This window comes from Drosophila willistoni, assembly GCF_018902025.1.
Source record: "Drosophila willistoni isolate 14030-0811.24 chromosome XL unlocalized genomic scaffold, UCI_dwil_1.1 Seg141, whole genome shotgun sequence".
Lineage (NCBI taxonomy): Eukaryota > Metazoa > Arthropoda > Insecta > Diptera > Drosophilidae > Drosophila > Drosophila willistoni.
Genome location: NW_025814052.1, coordinates 8,655,344 through 8,676,335, shown reverse-complemented (window position 1 = coordinate 8,676,335; position 20,992 = coordinate 8,655,344). Strand labels below are relative to the sequence as shown.

The 20,992-nt window shown below is 36.9% G+C and overlaps 3 protein-coding genes across 3 annotated transcripts; 1 reads left to right on the top strand and 2 right to left on the bottom strand.

Moving 5' to 3' along the window:
• Positions 1–3,332: 3,332 nt before the first annotated feature.
• Positions 3,333–6,985, top strand: LOC6648609 (cytochrome P450 18a1). The gene is made up of 5 exons (XM_002071784.3): positions 3,333–3,909; positions 4,580–4,701; positions 4,840–5,269; positions 5,409–5,673; positions 6,063–6,985. Exons 1-5 carry the CDS (start codon positions 3,510–3,512, stop codon positions 6,472–6,474), a joined length of 1,629 nt encoding a protein of 542 aa, XP_002071820.1. The 5' UTR covers positions 3,333–3,509; the 3' UTR covers positions 6,475–6,985.
• Positions 6,986–9,092: 2,107 nt separating this feature from the next.
• LOC6648608 (cytochrome P450 306a1) lies at positions 9,093–11,618 on the bottom strand. The gene is made up of 3 exons (XM_002071783.3): positions 11,177–11,618; positions 10,970–11,118; positions 9,093–10,246 (listed from the first exon to the last, which is right to left on the bottom strand). Exons 1-3 carry the CDS (start codon positions 11,547–11,549, stop codon positions 9,227–9,229), a joined length of 1,542 nt encoding a protein of 513 aa, XP_002071819.1. The 5' UTR covers positions 11,550–11,618; the 3' UTR covers positions 9,093–9,226.
• Positions 11,619–19,787: 8,169 nt separating this feature from the next.
• Positions 19,788–20,550, bottom strand: LOC124460477. Its single transcript, XM_047011349.1, has 2 exons — positions 20,503–20,550; positions 19,788–20,384 (listed from the first exon to the last, which is right to left on the bottom strand). The coding sequence occupies exon 2, from the start codon at positions 20,362–20,364 to the stop codon at positions 19,849–19,851; it is 516 nt and encodes a 171-aa protein (XP_046867305.1). The 5' UTR covers positions 20,365–20,384; positions 20,503–20,550; the 3' UTR covers positions 19,788–19,848.
• Between the last annotated feature and the right edge of the window lie 442 nt (positions 20,551–20,992).

Sequence of the window (20,992 nt, the reverse complement as noted above, 5' to 3'; positions counted from 1 at the left end):
ATGATCAATTAAGTCAGTTAGTTAGTTTAAACTATTCAGGATCCAATCCTTATATCATTATTAAAACCTCTTTTTGCCACACTTTAAGCGAAAGAGAGAGAGAGACAGAGAAACCGCCAGAGTTTTCCCAGAGTTTTCCCAGAGTTTTTCGTTGGCATAGTTCAAGAATGAGTCAGATGTTACATATATATATGAATAGATGTTTGTCTGTGTGTAAGTGCACACTCACATCCTGATGCCAGAAACATTTATTTAGACTGTACAACAACAAGGGCAAAGAGAGCGAAATGGAAACTGTTTGGAATCATTTGTGATGCTGCATCTTGCGATCCTATCCATTTTTCGTACCCGTTCCCGTTCGCATTCCCGTTCTCGGTTGATAGGTTGGTTGGTTGGTTGGTTGGTTGGCTCAGTTCGTTTGTTCGTTCGTTGATGCGTTTCGTTGGTTGCCTGGGCCCTGGGCTAGCGCAGTCATTAGCCTTTGGGCAGCAGTTCCTGGAAACTTCTTCTTCAACGTCTTTGTCGTCATCATCTTTCCGATGGATGGGATGCTATGGTATGGTATCGTATGGTATGGTATGGTTTGGTATGGGACCTTGGGCTCAATGAACGCGTTCAAGGCCGAGGAAGCAGGCCAAACGAGCAGGCTGGAAACAGTTTTCCTCGTTCTCGTTTCTCGTTCCTCAGTTTTGTCTTCGTCGTGGTTGTTGTTGTTGTTGTTGCTGTCGTCCTCATGCACCTTCTTGTCCTTCTTGTCCTGTGTTAAGTCATTGACCTGCATTTCATTGTTTCAAGTGCTTTGTTTTCTTCTTGATATTTCATAGTTAGACATGAAATTGTTATTTTATGTTTCTTTCATTTGTTTTTGTTTTTTGGTTTTAGCCAGCTGCCACTTGTAGAAGTTCAATGACTGAGTGTGTAAAGTGAGTAAAGGGCGGGGGCGGGGATGCGCGGAAGAGAGCCCCTAACTAATCTCAACAGCTACCTGAAACCATTCCAAATACATATATATAAGTATATCCTGTACAGTTGCGTGTGTCTGGCCATTGATCTGATCTGATGTAGACTTGATTATGATCTTTTGTTCTTATCCCGTCTATCCATCCATATACTTATTTCGTTCACATTTGACATTTTGATTTGCTCTCTTCCCTTTTTGCGAATAACTCTAAATTTCGAGACTTGTTTTTGGTTTGGTCAGCACTGCCCCCTCTCTCCCCCATGCACCCCTAATCCACCCTAACCAATTGCCAATTGGCAACAGACAACATATACATACATTTGTATATAAATTCATTGAAATTGAAATTTTTGTTTAGCAAATGCAAATTAGTTCATTGGCCGCACACAATTGTATACAGAAAAACAATAATAATAACAATAATCCGCATTAAATCCAAACGCGAACAATTTAAATGATATCTTTGCTCTCAAAATAAATAGGACTCTATGCATTATATACATATGTATGTATGTATGTAGATTTCAATGTGTACATCAATCTATGAATTTTCCAATCTCGAAAATGGCAAATCAGAAGGAAAAGTAAAAATTATCTATGGGTAAGCTCAATTCATTCAAGAAAATATGCTTGACTAGAAAAATCTTTCAGGAATTCCCAGCATCCGATTGAAATCGCAGATCTGGCAGATTGCTTTTGCTTTGTTTTATGATGAAATTTCTAGACACTCTTGAGATGCCATAAAAGAAAAAAAAAACAAAAAATACAGCAGGCTACAATAACACCAACAACGAGAGCCCTTAACATTCTGGTTTTCTGGTCTTATCTACATGTTATTGGTTTGTTTTTTCTGTTGTTTATCCATGTGTTGGTCTGTTGTGTGTGTGTTGGTGTTGGTGTTGGTGTGTGTGTGTGTGTGTGGCCAATGCCAATGGCAAACAACATTTTCATATGCATATTTCGAAATTTCTTGGCCAATGTCTTTTGAAATGTCTGCGCGTATTTTCCGTATTCGAATTCGAGGGTCGGAACTTGTCCTTAAACCAAAGCAGCAACAACAACAAACAAAAACCCATAACCGAAAATGAAATTGAAAGCAAAACAGAAACTTCTGCAGAATTCATTTATAATTATAATTATTTGTGACGTCAGTCAGTCAGCTAGTTAGTCAGCTAGTCAGTTGGTCAGTCAGTTAACCATTTAGTTAGCTGCTGTCTTTTATATAGATTTAATGCATTTTCCCTGACCTAAAATGTAAATTTTTGGACTAAAGTCGATTTCCGACAGATCCGAACCGATCCGATCAGATCAGTTGTTGCATTTGCAGCTTCAGCTTCCGCTTTCAAAATTGTTTTTTAATCTCGATCTTCTTATCACACCGAAAACCAAAAACAAAACAAAAAACACAAACCACAAACACACAAACGAAAAAGAAACCGAAAACCATACAATAATTCTCTTGAGTTAAAATCGTATAATCCAAATATAACATATAAACAGAGAAGCTAAATTTTCAAATTTATCTCAAACATGTTTGAGATAGAGAGAGAGCGAATAAGGGAGAGATAAAGAGGGAAGCTCTGACAACATGTTTGAGTGAAAATCACACACACACACACACACACACTCACACACATATATGGTAAAGAAGTGGAGAAGATGGTCGGTCTTCAAACTGGGCTGAGCAGCGGGTTGAGCTCTGCTGACTGCGCTGCCCCCACCCCCCCACAGAAAAAATTAACGCTCGAAGCTTTGAGCCACTTGAGCTTGAGCTTGAGTTAAGAGACCAAGAGACACGAGAAAACAGAGACCGACACCGAGACTGAGACCGAGACGGAGACGGAGACCGAGGCTGAGACTGAGGCCGAGACCGAGCAAGCAAGTGAAGCAAACGCAGCGACGACGACAATATGACGATGACGATGACGATCACCTACTATCACTCGTTTGGCTTGCGCTTGGCTCTGCTCACTCGCTCGCTCGCTTGCGCGCTGAGCTCGCACGCGCGGCCCGGCCCGATTTTGTTATAAAAGTGGCAAGGACATACGATCGAGCCATTAGTCGAAAACTATAAACGCTCGACGCGAAATCGTCTCCGGCGCCCGCCACCTACCGAGCAACCAGCAATCGAGCAAATAAACAAAAATAAAAAAATAAAACTAAATATATATATAAACACAAAAAATATATATAATAGTAATAATAATAATACTACCAACAAACCAAACACTACGGCTTTAAAAAAAAAAAAAAAAAAAAAAAACTAAAATCAACAAGTAAAACTATTATTTTTTTTTTTTTTGCTTTCGACGTGGAATCCCTAAAAAAAAAACCAACATCCATAAATAACAACAGAGAAAGAAAAAAAAATTCTAAAATATTAATTTTTTTTTTTTTGCGCCTCATAACAAACAATAAGTGATCAATGGCCTTTAGATAAAAAGACACATATAAACACAATTGGTACAACAACAACAACAACAACAACACAATCAACAACAAGAAGAACCCTTTAAAAATCCAAACAAACATTAATAATCAAATAAAAATGCTGACCGATTCGTACCTTATAAAATTTTTGCTACGGCAATTACAAATTGAACAACAGGACTCCCAAAAGGATGCCCAGCATATGCTGATGGTATTCTTCAGCTTTCTGGTATTGATCATTTTTATGAAATGGCTATTAAGGCATTACCGTGAGCTACGCAAATTACCGCCCGGTCCCTGGGGTCTGCCCGTTATCGGTTATCTGCTCTTCATGGGCAATGAGAAGCACACACGTTTCATGGAGCTGGCCAAGCAATATGGTTCACTTTTTTCCACACGCCTGGGCAGTCAATTGACAGTTGTTATGAGTGATTATAAAATGATACGTGAGTGCTTTCGCCGGGAGGAGTTCACAGGACGACCGGATACGCCGTTCATGCAAACCCTAAATGGCTATGGTGAGTGTTTTCCCCTTTCCCCACACACACACACACACACAAACACTAATTGGTGAAATTGACGCCAATAAAAGTTTTAGAAATTTCCCACCCCCTCGAATTTGCATTATCATTTTCGTTTTACTATTACTACTCTGTTTACTATGGAAAACAACTAACATTTGCTGATATTTATATTGCTGAGCTAAGCTTGAAACATATCACGGCATCTGGTCTGTACCCAAGTCCAACCAACTAAATACACCCATATACTATATATATGTACTTATATATATAGTAAATAAGTAAAAATAAATTGTAAATTTCTGCCCATTATCTGATTTTCTGGCTTGAGCAAATATGCACAAATGCAATTAAATTAAAAAAAAAAAAAAACAGAAACAACAAAATATTTAATACGCAAACTTGCTGGAGAGATGATTTTTTGTTTTTTTTTTTGTTTCTTGAGGTTTTTTTTTTGTAATTTTTACCTTCATTTCTTTTGTCGGCTTAAGTTTTTATTTCCATGCTGATAATGATGATGACGATGATGATGATGATAAGAAGAGGGAATTTCTTTTTCTTTTACTTTAAGTGTGGTATTTCGGTCACCACAACGAAACTCCTTTAGCCTACCTCAATTAAGTTTAATTAATTTTGGTGTATCTCTATCTCTCTCCCACTCGCTTAGGCATTATTAACAGCACAGGGAAACTGTGGAAGGATCAGCGTCGTTTCTTGCACGACAAACTACGGCAATTTGGCATGACCTACATGGGCAATGGCAAGCAGCAAATGCAGAAACGCATTATGGTAAGTTCAAGTTTTGTATATCTCACACACACACACACACACGTACACACACAGAGACTGTATGTTATATTTTGTATTGGCTCCATTTTCTATATTTTTTGTTTTCCCTTTTTTTCTCTTTGATTTTTTCAACTTTAGACGGAAGTTCATGAATTTATTGGCCATTTACATGCCAGCGATGGCCAGCCGATTGATATGTCACCTGTCATATCCGTGGCAGTCAGCAATGTCATCTGCAGTCTAATGATGTCGACACGTTTTAGCATCGACGATCCGAAATTTCGTCGTTTCAATTTCTTAATTGAGGAGGGCATGCGTCTGTTTGGTGAAATTCATACAGTCGATTATATACCAACAATGCAATGCTTTCCAAGCATATCGACAGCCAAAAATAAGATTGCCCAGAATCGTGCCGAGATGCAAAAATTCTATCAGGATGTTATTGATGATCATAAGCGTACATTTGATCCAACGAATGTCCGTGACTTGGTTGATTATTATCTATTGGAAATTGAGAAGGCAAAGGCCGAAGGAACCCAAGCAGAGCTTTTTGATGGCAAAAATCATGGTAAGCACTTAACAAAGAAAAAAACAAACAAAATTACATACATACATATAGCCCTATTATGGTTGGGGAATCGTTTGTTCTATAGCTATAACTAGTATGATGTATTTTGGTTTCCTTTTGTTTTGTGATTGATTTGCAGAAGAGCAATTGGTTCAAGTGATCATTGACTTGTTCTCAGCTGGCATGGAGACAATTAAGACCACATTATTGTGGATTAATGTGTTTATGTTGCGTAATCCAAAGGAAATGCGTCGCGTACAAGACGAGCTCGATCAGGTTGTGGGACGTCATCGTTTGCCAACAATTGAGGACTTGCAATATTTACCCCTGACCGAATCAACAATACTTGAATCAATGCGTCGCTCAAGCATTGTGCCATTGGCCACAACGCATTCGCCTACAAGGTAAGCTCACAGCTCCAAGGGGTCGTTAGGATGGTGGGGGGAGGGGCTTGGTCCAACAACAACAACAACAACAACAACAGAAACTAACTAACTCTAACTAGCATGTGGCTTATCAGCATCGAACGATTAGCGCACGTTCCATAGAGTGCTTACGCACTCTGACGCAAATTTACGCAAATCGTTCGGTTCATTCACATCTGTTGCACATAAAAATCATCATCGCACATGTGTAATGGACAGAATGCACTTGCAAACTGACACACACACACACACACACACACACACACACACGAAAATCAGTTGGCCCAGTTTGATAACTGATAAGTAATACATACATATATACTAATACATATCTCCCCTCATCTTTTTGCTTTTTTTTGAATCTTTAGAGATGTGGAATTAAATGGTTATACCATACCGGCCGGCTCACATGTCATTCCCCTCATCAATAGCGTACACATGGATCCCAATCTATGGGAGAAGCCCGAAGAGTTTCGGCCATCGAGATTCATTGATACGGATACGGGTAAAGTGCGCAAACCTGAATATTTCATACCATTCGGTGTCGGGCGACGAATGTGCCTCGGCGATGTGCTGGCCCGCATGGAGCTGTTCCTCTTCTTCGCCTCGTTCATGCATTGCTTTGACATTGCCCTGCCAGAGGGTCAACCGTTGCCGAGTCTAAAGGGTAATGTTGGTGCCACTATCACACCTGAGGCCTTCAAGGTCTGCCTGAAACGTCGACCCCTGGCACCGACGGCCAGTGAACCGCATCATGTGCGAAACGTGGGCTCCAATTAGGCAAACACACACACACAATCCACAAACAAAAAGTAAAACAACCAACCAATGCCCGGGATGTCCCAGAGCACGGTTTTGTTCCTAAACTCAGTTTTTTTAGCTTAAATTTTAGCTTAAATCTTATTTAGCATTTACCTAAATCATATGAGAATGCGAGTAATTACAATTTTTTTCTCACAAACAAACAAATTCTATTCTATCAACCCCAAAAGAAGCTGTGTTCAATATAGTTGATAAATTTCTAGTTCTAAGCCCCACCCCCCCACAAATCCCTCTCTTCCCCTTAATTAATAGCCGAACCTTATTCTGATGCATTAATTTTTGCACAATTTTGTTCACTTAGTTATTATTATTATGATACATTGTTTTTTTGCCCCGCCTCCCCTCCTACCCCCTACTAGCCCATAAGTTATTAAGCAAATCCAACAAAAACAAACTGTGGTTTAGTCTTAGGTATATAATTCATATAAATTAAAATTGAAAAAAAAAAACAAAAACACAAACACATACACACACACACAAACACACATAAAAAAATAAATAAATAAGTAAGCATAAACAAATTTTTAAAATAATTTAAATATGAAATATTAATGAGATTTTTTTAAAACAAAATGAAAATAAGAAAATAAAAATACAAATTTTCCAACAGAAATCACAAAAATTCGTTTAATTTCTTAATGGACTTGAACTCAATATGTATATATTTTAATGACTTAGAACGAGAAGTAGAACAAAATTTGATTCAGGCGCCTGGCAAATCCTTTAACTAAATCTTCGATACAACTCCTCGAGGATCAGTTCCTTCACTTATGGACATTAAACTTGACATAAACTTGGCAATGAATTCTTAAGGAAGCGAGTAAATTTAAAAGATCTATTTTAATTGTCGATTTGATATACACTTCAAATCATCAAATCGAAAAATCATTGAAAACTGCAAAAGTTGTTCTACATCTGGTCTTCTTTTAGGTTTCAAATATTATTTAATTTCTACTTGACAAAAAAGGATTCACAACCTCCTCCCACGTTAAATAGAGAACTAAGTTTGATAAATTTATTGGTTTTTACCCAGATCAATAGACAAAAATCCTTTTTTTGTAAAGCAAAGTGAGTAATTAATTAATTATATATACCTGAAAACTTCAAAGAAGTATATTTTTAAATGGCTGCATTTTACGAATGTACATTAAAATATATTCAGTATATTTTCTTCAAAATTTCTACCAAATCTGATAAAAATGATCCGATATATGGCTTAATTTGTAAGGCCACGTCGAAGTGTGTGTAAGCGACTGCTGAAATTTTAAAGCCTAAGCCCGATTTTTTTCCAAATCATATTTCTTAAATCAATTCACATAAATTTCCCAAAACTACTAAGCCGATGTCCTTAAGTTTTTTAAAACACTTTATTGTCGCAAGAGTATTCAATTTTTGGAGCGTCTGTCATTTTGATAAAAATCAATATTTTTAAAATCGATTATGAGAAAGAACTGTATTTTAGTATTCAGCTACATAATCATTTTTCATATCAGAATCACAAAAATTGAAAACTCCTTAGCTCATAGCGAAGGGTGTTTTTTGGAAGGAGTGACAAAAAAACGATAAACATCTAATTAAATATATGTACTTTCAGATAAATAAACCCCCAATCATCAGTATTAACTGATCTTTCTGAAAAAAATTTTCAAAATTAACTCTTCTTGGGCTTTCAAATATATAAGTATATAGCTATACCTTGGTGGCAAATCTTTCGGGACAAAGTTTTAAATTTTTAATTTTAATTTTATGCGAAATATGCGAATTTGAAAATAATTTTAAAAATTTTAAATTTGATTCTAAAGTATTATTTTTATTTCACTATGTAAGAAAAAGAATACGTTTTATAGGGTATCAATTTAAAAGATCAGTCTAAGTAACCAATCAATAATTCGTTCATAACATCCAAGCAATACTCTACACTTAATCAGATAATTATTAATAATTAAAAAAACAAATCCACTTAGACTGCGTAGGGAAAAAAGGGGAACAATTTTTCAGCTCATTTTATTGGTTTCAATATATTTGTATTTTCCTTGTTTTTTTGTGGGTGTGTTTTGCTTATATATGTGAGCTGAGGAGCCGCAAATTAATTGATTAAGTAATAGTACTCAAGATAAGCAACTAAACACATACTTACATAGATATATGTGTAGATGTCGTCTCTTATTGGATTCCATTTCTTCATTTCTTTTTCTGAACCACCGTATGAATTAAAAACTATCTATTTTGTATGAATAATGTTATACATTTATATGTATATTTATTTTTGATATGCGGCATTTGAATGTTATGCAACTCAATTGTTGAACCAAACGCTTCCAATCCCATATGAGCAAAAAGGACTAACAAATATTAATTTGTGTTTTTTGAAGTAAATAATAATAATATTTATTTATTGAAACATTTCATACGGAAACAATTAATTAACTCTTCTTAATCATCATTTACCTACAAAACTTTCGCTTACATTTTCTGCTACATATCCAAGTGCTGAGAAGTATGCAACATTTTTTTAAACCAAATATTTGACGACTTGAAATATTCAAAATTTTTATCTCAAACCTATTTCATATATTTTATTTTAACGTTAAGCTTTAATAGATTAAAAAAAAAAAACTGTATTAAAAGGCCACAGAACAGTAGGAACAATGTTTTGAATTGTCTTGAAATCAAATGTAGAGATATTTTCTTTTCCTGCTCCTGGTTTAAGTTATTTCATAGGCTCTTCGTCTACTTTGATGAACTTCAATTTGTAGGCAGCTGGTGCTAGAGTTATGCCACATTCACCATCCATATTCATATCAGCATAATCGTGGATCATTTCTAGTTGAAATTTCCTTAGAATACGTCCGGCAAATAGGGTTAACATCATGCGAGCCAATTCATCACCTGGACACATACGTTTGCCATTCTGAAATGGTATAAATTGTGCGGGGGCCACATATTCGTCCTCATCGTTGAGAAAACGCTTCGGACGAAACTCTTCGGGCTGTGGCCAATGTTTGGGATTCATGTGAATGGCCCATTGTAGAGAGACAATCATGCTGCCTTTCTGAATGCGATAGCCGGCAATATTAATGTCCTTTTCAGTGCCATGCGGTATGCCCAAGGGGACAACACTTCGTATCCTTTGCACCTCCGATATGCAGGCACGCAGATATGTCAATGGTTCCAGCTCCTCCAGGCTAGGTGTTGAACTCAGATGCCTTAGATGAGATCGCAACTGCCGCTGTATATCCGGATTGCAGGCCATGTAGAGCAGAAACCAACGCAATGTGGCCAACGCCGTGTCGACACCAGCACCAAAGAGATCAGCCAAAAGATGACGCAATTGCTCCTGACAATACAACTCCGAGTGTGGTTGGCGTTCGCGTAGAAAATGCTCAAGGATACATCGCGGTGGCTGACCCGCATTCTCCTTCATACGCTTCTCACATTCGTTCACAATGCGATCGTAAATGTCGTGTGTCTTTGACTTACCATCGAGCAGAAACTTAATGTTCTTTTTATTAAACGACAAATGCCTCAGCCATGGCACAAAATTGACCATGCCAGAGACACCAATCAGCTTGACACCTTCCTCCTGCAATTGCTGCAAATACAACCAGTTCGTGTCCTTACGTTCATATTTCAAACCGAATACCAAGTCATTGATTATGTTGCCTAGTGTATGCTGTAGAGCAGGCAACGGATCGAATTCCATTTCCGTCTCCAACTGGCGGGCATATAACTAAGCCAAAAAATAACAACAACAACAACAACAACCACAACGAAAAACAAAAAGTCAAAACCAAAAGAAAAGAAAACAAACGAGAATTTAAACAAAAATCCAACAAAATTCCAAGCAAAAAGAAGATCAGTGTCTCGAACAGAATCGGAGATGGAGATAGAGAGTAAGAGTGGATCTCTTTCCAGAGAGAACAAATTAGCAAATTTTAAAATTTATGCGGCGGCGGCGTCAACGGCAGCGACGACGACGACGACGACGACGACGACGACGACGACGACGACGGCGGCAACATCGTCCAGACATTAACGACAAAACAGAAAGTGAATGTCCCAGACACACAGCAACAGCAACGCCAGACAACAGACAACCGAACAACAACAGCAACAGCAGGCACACACAGTCACAGAGTCACAGTGGAGCAAAAACAAAGAAAACATTTCGTATATAAATTTCTGAGCAAATTTGCTTCTTACTAGAAACGAAAAGGGATTAGAATTTGCTTTGCATTTTCTTCAAAATTTAAAAGGGAGATTTTTGCATTTCTTAGAATGGGAATATCGCAAACCTCCTGGAGTTTAACTGCCGATGAAAAATCACTTTCTACTTTTGCTTAGATATGTACGGCCACGTGGACCACTGTAGCCATGCGGACAGCTCCTTTTGAAGAACCTTCGCTTTCTGGATTCTTGGAATTTTGTTGGTCACTCTGAGCTGCTCACTCACCTGCACACACTCATCGACACCGAGTCCAATACGCTGCTCCAGTTGCTTACGCATCTCGCTGGGACGTCGACTCATGCCCAAAGCCTTTAGCCAATCAATGATCTGACGCCGCTGATGCTTCCATATAGCGCCAGCAGCACAAATGATCCCTAGGGTAGCAGTGTAAGAGGAGTGAGTCATCCAATCGAATGCCAAAATTGTACTCACCATATCCGCCCATAATGCCGTGTGTTAAATAGAGTGGAGCTCGTGCCGTCAATTCTTCGTGGCGAAAAAACTCACGCACGAGTTGGGCATCCGAAAGGACAACTGTCTGAATGCCACCCATGCGTAATTGGAAAATTCCATTTTCATAGTATTCAGCTAGCTTTTGTAGGCTCTTATGTGGCTGCTTGGCATTGAGAAATGGCAAATATCCTAGAAGGGGTATACCCCAAGGTCCTGGTGGTCTTTTACCCAAAATATTATCATGATGATGCTCGCAAATCCACATAATTAGAATTAAAAGTAAGCCAGGACCAAGTAAGAGGCTCAAACTATAATTGAACCAAGAACTATCCTCGGACTCAAGTGACTCCATTATCCACTTTTATCTATTGTTATCCTGTTTTCTTTTTTGTTTCTTTCTCTCCCCCTCCCCCTCACTCTCTCTCTCTCTCTCTCTCACTCTCTCTGTGTCTCTTTCCTACTTGGCCTTTGGGTTTTTATTTTTTGTTTGTCTGACCACCTTCAACTGGAAATTGTCGACGTCCGTTCGGCTGCAATGCTCTTCACTTACTACTGGGAATTTCCTTTTTAGAATTTGATTTCACAGCAGTTTTTGGTTACAATGCCGCAGTAGCAGCAGCAGCAGAAACAGCAACAACAACAAAAGCGGTAAACAATTTCACATGGTTTCAAAATACTTAAATCAAATGCACATATCAATTTTTGGTCTACCACAACAAATTTACATATCACGGAGATATTGCCAGTGATAAATTGGAACAAATTTACATTTCTCTTGTTTCTTTCCTATTTCCTTTTTTTTTCCTTACTTTTTTTAGCTAGCGTGGCAACTCTAAAGCAAATTTAAGTGCACCTTTGGCAATCATGTTAATCCTATACTTGATACCCTCCCATAGAACGGAAATGTTTTAGAAATCGAACAGTTCTCTTCGGGTTTTGTATTCCCCATGACTAGCACACACATTTGATAAAAATCTAGTAATATAGATGAATATATATATATCCAAGAGGATTCTTGGACATTCGATTCATTGACAAACTTCGGACTAAAGCTAATGTACTCCTTTTAACATCTCAGATGGCAGAGCAAATGGATCAATTTACATTTGTCAAAATATCTGAAAATAAAATTCGTTTTCGTTTTCTTTTTAACATGAGTTTGGTGGGTATGTGCAAAAAAGAAAAGAACTCAAGAAAATACTTTTTTGTTTGCTTGTTTTTGTTGACGAATTTCAATCTTTAGATTGATGACTTCATAAGCAAAAATTGTCTATACCAATTCTGTGTGTGTGTGTGTGTGTGTATCGGCAGGTGTCGAAACAATGTGTGGCGCGCAATTTAAATTAGAATGTTGCCACATTCATTAAGAAAAACCCAAAAAAAAAAGAAAAATAAAACCCATACAAAAAGAAAACAAAATCAAAAAACGCTCAAATAAAAATGTCAGAACAAGTTGAGACGGCAATTTGTCAACCGGCAACCGGCTAGACACGCGGCCGGACCAAACCGAACTGAGTTGAGCCGGCTACCTCCACTTTACATTCGAAATGCATTTTTTTTAGCAATAACAACAACAACAACAAGTAGCTACAAAAAAAATCCCCCAACGATAAAATTTCCGCGAGCTTTTGAATTTTGTTGTTGTAATTTTATTTTTCATTTTTGATTAGGCGGACAGTGTGTCCATGTCCATGGATTCGTTCATGCGCAAGGTTTTTTGCGCTTAGTTCGATTTCAATTCGCTCAACAGACAACAACAGCAACAGCAGCAGCAGTAGCAATTGCAGCAGCAGCAGCAGCAACTCCCAACTCAGCGATCTGTTGCTGCTGCTGGTGGTGTTGCTGTTGGTGTTGGTGTTGGTGTTGGTGCTGTTGGCATGGTGCATTGATCTTAAAATGGCTCAAAGGCCATTGAACTGCAGTGACGGCTTCAACACCAATACAACACCAAAAGCTACAGCAACGGCAGCATCAGCAGCACCAACACCATGCCACCATGCTGCCATGCCGCCATGAGCAACTACAACTGCCACAGCAGCCTCACTGGCGGCAGCGACATTTTCACATCAAGATCTACGCACCGATCTGCAATAACCATTCTCCTACCTACCGTATCGGGCAGAACTTTAGCACTGTTTGCTCTTTTTTTCATATACATACATATATACATACATATTTGAGTATCTTTTTTCTTGGGTGTTTTGTTTTTATTTTTTCCATTCTTTATGCATTTTTATGCAAATTTTAAAGCTGCGTTTGCTCGGTTACCCTAGAAAATGTTATAAATTTTTCATAATTTTCTGTTTTAAAGATCAGGGAGACAGATGGACAGATAGACATGTAGAAATCTGCTGTCAAAGGCATCATTCATCATTGATTCTTCTTATGAATTTGCAAGAAATTTGTAACTTACATTTTACTCTACTTTAGAATAATAAGCTCAGAACACTTGATAAGTAAATACCACACTTTCAGACAGTAGTTTTAAGTTGAAAACGATGTATCCTGGATATGATTAAAACATATGAATTTCAATTACAACTCATATTTACTCAACTCAACAACCCTACGCACAATTGTTAAAAACCATAAAGACCCAAAGTCTACTTGATAATATTTTGACAACTAGAAGACTTAAAAGAATTCATATTTTAGTTCTTCCAAATAGACTTTTTTTTATACAAATATATATATAAATGTATTCATAATTAAATGAAATGTAACATGTAACAATGTACATATGTGTATAAATTTAAGTAGTATATAAACCTAGAGTTTATATATAATAGTTTGACTCCATGGAGCCGACTATTCCTGTTATATTTCATGTATCTCCATAATACATAATAATATTTATATTAGGTAAATTGTAAATTAAGATTTATATCATTGTACCATGCTCCTAGAAATGGAAATTCTATATTTAAGTTGCCAAAATGTATGTAATATAAAGAAGGATACTTTTTCGACTCCATAAAGTATATATTCTGGATCAGCATCAATATGCAAGTCGATCTAGCCATGTCCATCTGGCATTTGTTCAAAAAATACGAAATAGAATGGATTATCCAATGAAAGATCAACATCCAGCATGATTGTGTGATGCTCTCCAGCCTTGAGTACTTTAATCAATTAAGGAAACAGATAGAGAGTTCAGTATTTTCACCTGGACTTACATATTCTTATAACGGTTACAACATTGATCTTTTAATTCAAACGGAAGCGGTGAAAAATTTAACAGGAATTTGTTAAGTGCATTTACTACATTCTCACTTGAATACATGAAAGCATTCACTTCGGTCTTTAATAATTGTGCCATGGCAGTGCAAATATTTTGAATAATTATGTTAAAGTGAATAATATGTTTTTTTTTTTCACTCTGAAAATAAATATGTGGCAAAGGTTTGCATGTTTACATACATTCAAAATGGCAGATGGGACATATATGCATACTCAAAATGTATTGAGTAAATATAGAGAAACTGAAAGTATTCGAATTGTGTACAAAATTGATATTGTCATTCTAGCTATTCGAGTAGCTCAAAATAATAATACTATTTTTTCACTTTGAATATACATTCATATAAAAAAGATGTTTGAGTGTATTCAAAATTTATGGTATAACGAATTCAATGATGGTCTGTATTACTGTCTAAAAACTTAAAGTTGTCATTTAAGCTATTCGATTAACTTTTCCGTGACTATTAGCTACATCTCAATTGTTACTCATTTCGCAAAAAGTCCGAAGTTGTAAGTGTATTTACTTGTAATTATACATGGCCTTATTGTATCTTTACTTTATTTCGAAGGTATTTAAATGTATTCGTTTCATCACCACATAGAATACATTCTTTGAGACCTCCCATATGCAAATGCTTATTCAATCGCCTCCTTTGCCGTTTTGAATGTATTCATGCAGAGTATTTCTTATGTCAATGTCAATACTAAGTTTAGATCTTGGTTTATATATGTATATTGTGTATACCTCAAGCTACCCTAGCTGGAATGTATTCTGATTTCACCGCGCTTATTCCACTCCTTTTCCCCTATCCAGCAGATCGCTGCTGAAATGAAATCGAGAATGAAATGAAAATGTGATCAAATGTAAATTCTTTTTTTTTTTCTATCTTAAACTTTGAAATGACAAACAACAAAAAAGTAGAATCTATCAGATACTAGAAGCTGCTAGCACGTTCTTTATATTGCTGCTGCCTGACACTTTGGATGGGTTAAATGAACGCTCGCTTATACTATGAAAGATGTCAAGGTACGAGTGTATTTGTAAAAATTTGTATGTATTTAATTTAGTACGCTAATCACACAAACATTTTGTGCAAACGAGACCAAAAAGAAAAATAATTATCGTAAATGTAAAACAGCAAAAACAAAGCAAACTAATTAGAAGGCAAAAAGACATTCATTCGTATTTACATTTAATATTGAAACTAAACAAAACCAAAGGAGATACAAAAACTAAAACTATTTATAGCAGAGCAAACCAAATTGTAAGTCCCCGTAATTCTAATGTGATTGATGAATGTTACAGCCAAGTTGAATTTGGTTGTAAATACCCCAAAGCAACCTTTGGGTTTGGCCAAAAAACATGTATGCATACATAATACAAGTAATACATAGATATAAATGTGTGTGTATGTGTATATGTGTGTGTCTCAATCTCTTGTTACATTTACTGACCTTTATTTTACGGACTTTACTCAGTTATTCACTTGATAGCATATACACATGCGTTTGGCTTGTCTCTCTGTATGGTGTTTTCTTTCTTTCATGCTGGTTTGGTAATTCAATCAATTTCGTTTAATTTTGAAGTAATCGATCTATGTACATATATGCGTGAACAATTTTCCCCATTGCAAGAAACGATTGAAACACAAAGTTTGCACAGTCAGGGAAAATAGTGAAACAAATTCCAAGCAATTAGTATTAAAGTACCAAGCAACATTTTTGGCTTTTGTCATACCCAATTATCACTCAGTTGTCTTTTTGGAGAAATCAATGGGCGATTCGAATCCCATTTCTGGATTGAATCGTAATTCGTTGGAGCTTCTGCGTTATTTCATGACCTTATACATGTCAGGGATCCATTGGCACACATCTGACATGAGGAAGGAGTCAACACGGAGGACTTTAGCATGGCTGAAGTGGACACAAAAAGATACAAAGATTGTCCCATCAGCCGGAAAGTTTCTGGAAATCCCAAGGTGTGATTGGGGTTTTGATACCCTTGAATTTAGTAAACTACCCATAAGTATTTTTCTATCAGATTTGTTTTTTCTTTTTTTTTGTATAAATCTCTTTTATTATATGAGTATATACTACCTCGATTCTATGAACTATACTGGGTATTAGATACATGCGACCTATACACAACACTTTTTTGCTTTTTGTTTGTACCCCTGTCAAATATCAAAAAGTTCAACCTTGGACTTTGACCAGATATTTTATATGTTAATAGTGAGTGAATAGAACACGAGATGTTCCATTAATGGAAGACGAAAAATAAAATAATGGAAAACGACAAACGAAGAACTTGGACTCATCACATTTTGGATGATTGCTACAATTTCAATGCGGGTTGGGCAGAAAAGAATGTAAACGAATCAAATATATATATATGTACACATATAGGTTTATGTGTATGTCAATAAAAAAGAAAAATAATAATTATATTCGCTGTGCTTTGGGGCGTGCTCAGTGTGAAAATTGGGTTACAACGAAGAAAAAACAAAAGCATGCCAAGCTACCTTGACACATTTTTCTCGTGTCGCGGGTGTGTCGTTGGCTTTCGAAGTGCGACAAGAGATTGGATGACCATGGATGGAAAGGGCGGGGTAGCTGATGATAGGTGGGTATCTAGGTAGGTAGGTAGGTCATGCCCATTCAATTACAATATCAATATGACAAAATGCTGTTGCAACCGTATAGTATACGTATGTAGACATACAAGCGTGGACGAAATCTCAACAAAATTGATAAGAGTCGATCTGACGCGGTCTGAGAACACAGAAAAAAAGACATAGAGGACTATATCTCGCACTCGCACTCGCCCTCTCTCGCTCGCCATCAAGCTCTCTGCCTGGCCCCATTTCGATGCGATTCCAAATATGCGACTGAATGAGATGATGAGCAGTTTCAATTTTGAAAACTGATTAGACAAACTTTGGCTGTGTGTCAATACGTTGAATTGGTCAGTTGGTCGGGGAAATGCGTCGCCGTTTTTATACATTTTGCGCAGCTTTCTATGGTTTATTGACCAGCCTTAGTAGCAGCAGCAACACATTCAGACCCCTGATCACGTAGCCACCTTTTACCTGAACATTCGATCGATCTATAAATAGTTCACCAACAATCCAGCATTCCTTCTCCGACAATGCATCATTGTATAGAGTTGACATGGTTCATGTCCTTTCCCCCAACCATCTTCCCTCATTCCTTGTCCACTTAACCGCACAAGTCAAACGCGGCCAATGATCTTTTTGTATGTTGTGTGTTGTCGCTGTCGCTGTCGCCGTCGCCGTCGCCGTCATCGGCGTAGCCCAGCCTAGCCCTTTGGGCGCATTGAGATGGTGGGATGAGGAATCGCAAGCCCAACCATAATAAATGGGGTTCAGCGACCGCAACAGTTGTCCAGATTGTTAAGGATTCGCACCTGCATCAGAGTTCATAAGACCCATGGCTTGAAAATGGCAAATGCAGTTTATTATAACATATACATTGGGACCTTTTGTCTTGATTTGATTTAGTCTTATTGTTCTTAGTTCGAGTTTTTATAATTACATATGTATGTATGTTATTGATGGTAAATATTTGCTTAAGTTACTCGGGCCCAAAGCGCGACTAAAATATATAAATATGGTATCAAACAAAAGAGAAAAATTCCACGAGCACGATCTCAGGTGCGTCTTTATTTTGTAGTTTTTGTGTAATTAACACAAGAAAAATCATGTTTTTAGCTGGATTTTAGCTAAAAGAAGCTGTCAAATTTTGAGATAATGTTGCTAGATGCCAAATTTCGGATACTCGAATATGCGGGCTTTTTGAAACTTTTGTTCGCACTATTCTCAACAAACGAAAATATTGTTTAGTTTACATTATTTCTTGATTTTAGAGAACAAATATAGTTCAGAATACAATATTCGGCTCGCAGAGCAGCCGAATATTCCCTAATTCTATAATTCAGAGTAAAATATTTGACTGCCAGGGCGGTCAAACAACGCGGCATATAAAAAATAGCATTTGCCAACACTGAAATCTAGCTTTAGCACATTTTTTCAGTTTTCAACACTAAAATCTCGAGTGGCTTAAGTAAATATTTACCCGAATCCGAATCGATTATGACGAATTGTCTTACTCCAATGGACAAATATGTACATTTCCTTATTAATTTGGCTTGTTTTCTTAGCGTTAATACTAATCTTATGACTAAATTTGTATATGTAACTGCACACAAAACTGCATGGCATATAAATGTCGCATGAGAATCCCTATCAAAATGTATTTAAAGCTCAAAGTTAACACAGAACTCGCAGAGTTTGCCGATTATTATCAATTATTATGTTATCAATGTCAAAAGATAAAATCTGACAATGAGACTCCATTTTTTTATCATTGATAGTTCTTCCAAAATACTACAGAGAAGTATTTGTAGTAAATTCTGAAAAATTGCATTTTGTTTGAGTGATTTAACAAATAAAATTTCGTTTTACTTCCAAAAATACATGTAAAGCACATATACTAAATACAAAGAGATTCGAACCAATTTGTTGCCTCTAGCAGTTTTTCACGCTTAAACATTTTTCTTAACTGCAAAAAGCCTTATGCAACAAATGTATACACCTCGTATAGTTTGCACATAATCATAATCAGAACCGTTACATTAAGCAAAAAAGGCAACCGCGATATCCGTTCATTGCCGTTTTGCATTCACTAAATACACACTGGTCAACATCCGGTTTCATATTCGAATTGGCAATGTGATTTATGTAGATAATCGAAAATGTAACCCTTTTTTGTTTTGTCTTATATTCGAGTGCAGCTTCCTTCTGCTGATGCGGCCTACCTCCACAGTGTCCCTTTTCTTTTTTTATTGCCACGGCACTAACCCATCCTCCTTCCACCATACACAGGTTCATTGGCTGACACACACACACACACACACACGCAGACACACCTGAGATCGTCTACCTTGTCCACCGACTGGTCATTAAAAAGTACAAAAAAAAATGAAATAAAATAAATGTATTCAAGTAAAATGCTAAAAGTCGTTGGCTGCGTTGTTCGTTTTGTTGGGTTTAGGTCGTCCATCTCATCTCACACTGGTCCTAGTTGCTTTGTAAGAGAGCTTTTGATTTCAGCCGAAGTCAATGGCCCGACTGAGCCAGATCTATTTTAGCCCTGAACTTGTTTTAGCCTCCTCCCCACACTGCCATGTTCCACCAACAGACTCTGGACGGATGACTCAGAGATGTCAGAGGCAGACACAGGCAGGAAAAGAAACAAACAATATTGGAATCAAAGGGAAAAAGTGAAACGAAAGAGAGATAGTCGAGAAATAAGAGGGGACAACAAAAAGTGAATGGATGAGCCTTTCGGATCGAGTTTATTTCATCATACATCATACATCCGGATAGTCCTTAAAACGTCAGAAAACGTCTATGATCATGATACAATGGCATCAAATCACACACTAAATAGTGAAATTTTTCAATGGCCCCTTCCAAATCGAGGAGACTATCCACAAGTAAATTGGTTAAGCCAGAGACGCGACCTCTATTCACATGATGTTTGCGCAAATTCCGAGCCACATTCAGCATCTCCAGCATGTATTGTGCCTTCTTGCGCGGCAATTCCAAACAATCCAAGTTCAGATATTCAATCAGATTGTCATACTGTTGCAAATTTGTTGTCATTAAGGTCCCGTTGATTCGATATTCAATCATATTCGTTGAATGATTTATACGCATTTGGGGCGCAAATTCGTTGAAACCCTCCATCCATTTGATGTGCTTCTCCAGCTCCTCCACTTTATAAAAATTGGTAACGAATTGCCTATACGAAACATGGCAATCCCTTTCAAATCCCTGCGCAAGCCTGAACAACTTGTGACGCAAGATAGTAATTGCGCGCTGCCGATAGTTTACCACTTTCATTATTGTAGTCAGAAAATATACTTGAATTAAAAAAGAAGAGAAGAAATAATTACTACAATATCTTATGCACTCCGCGATTCGTTAGGGTATTAGATTTATTTGTATTATTTTTGGGGTGTTAAAAATTGTTAAACTTACTCAGCTGAGACTCAAAGTTAAACTGCTCTGCGTGGTATAAGAGAACCTTGTGACTACTTGAAATGAACAAAATCTAAGGTAACTAGATTTAACCAAACTAAAAACCCCAAAGAAATTTGGTCCCATTAAAAATGGCTAAGTATTTTCAATCAGAAAAGGCTAAAATGATTTCCAAGCTGAGTCTTAGAGGGTTTTGGCCATCTCTTTAAAACATCTTAATGTCTGATTGCCACTGTTTTATTCTCCAATGTTCTCTTTCTAAAAATTCAAATACTTTTTAGACAGCTCAAATTAAGTTGAGTTAATTGGAAAAAGGATTGCTTACGGTTACTCAAGTTATTTAATATTTAGCTAGATAATTATTGCTTCAAACGACTAAGCAGGTATTTTGTTATTTTTTGGATTTAAACCGTTTTAATTTTTAAGTTTTGGTGTTAATTTAATTTCTGTTTTATTTTTTTTTGGTATATGTATATGTGTGTGAAAAACC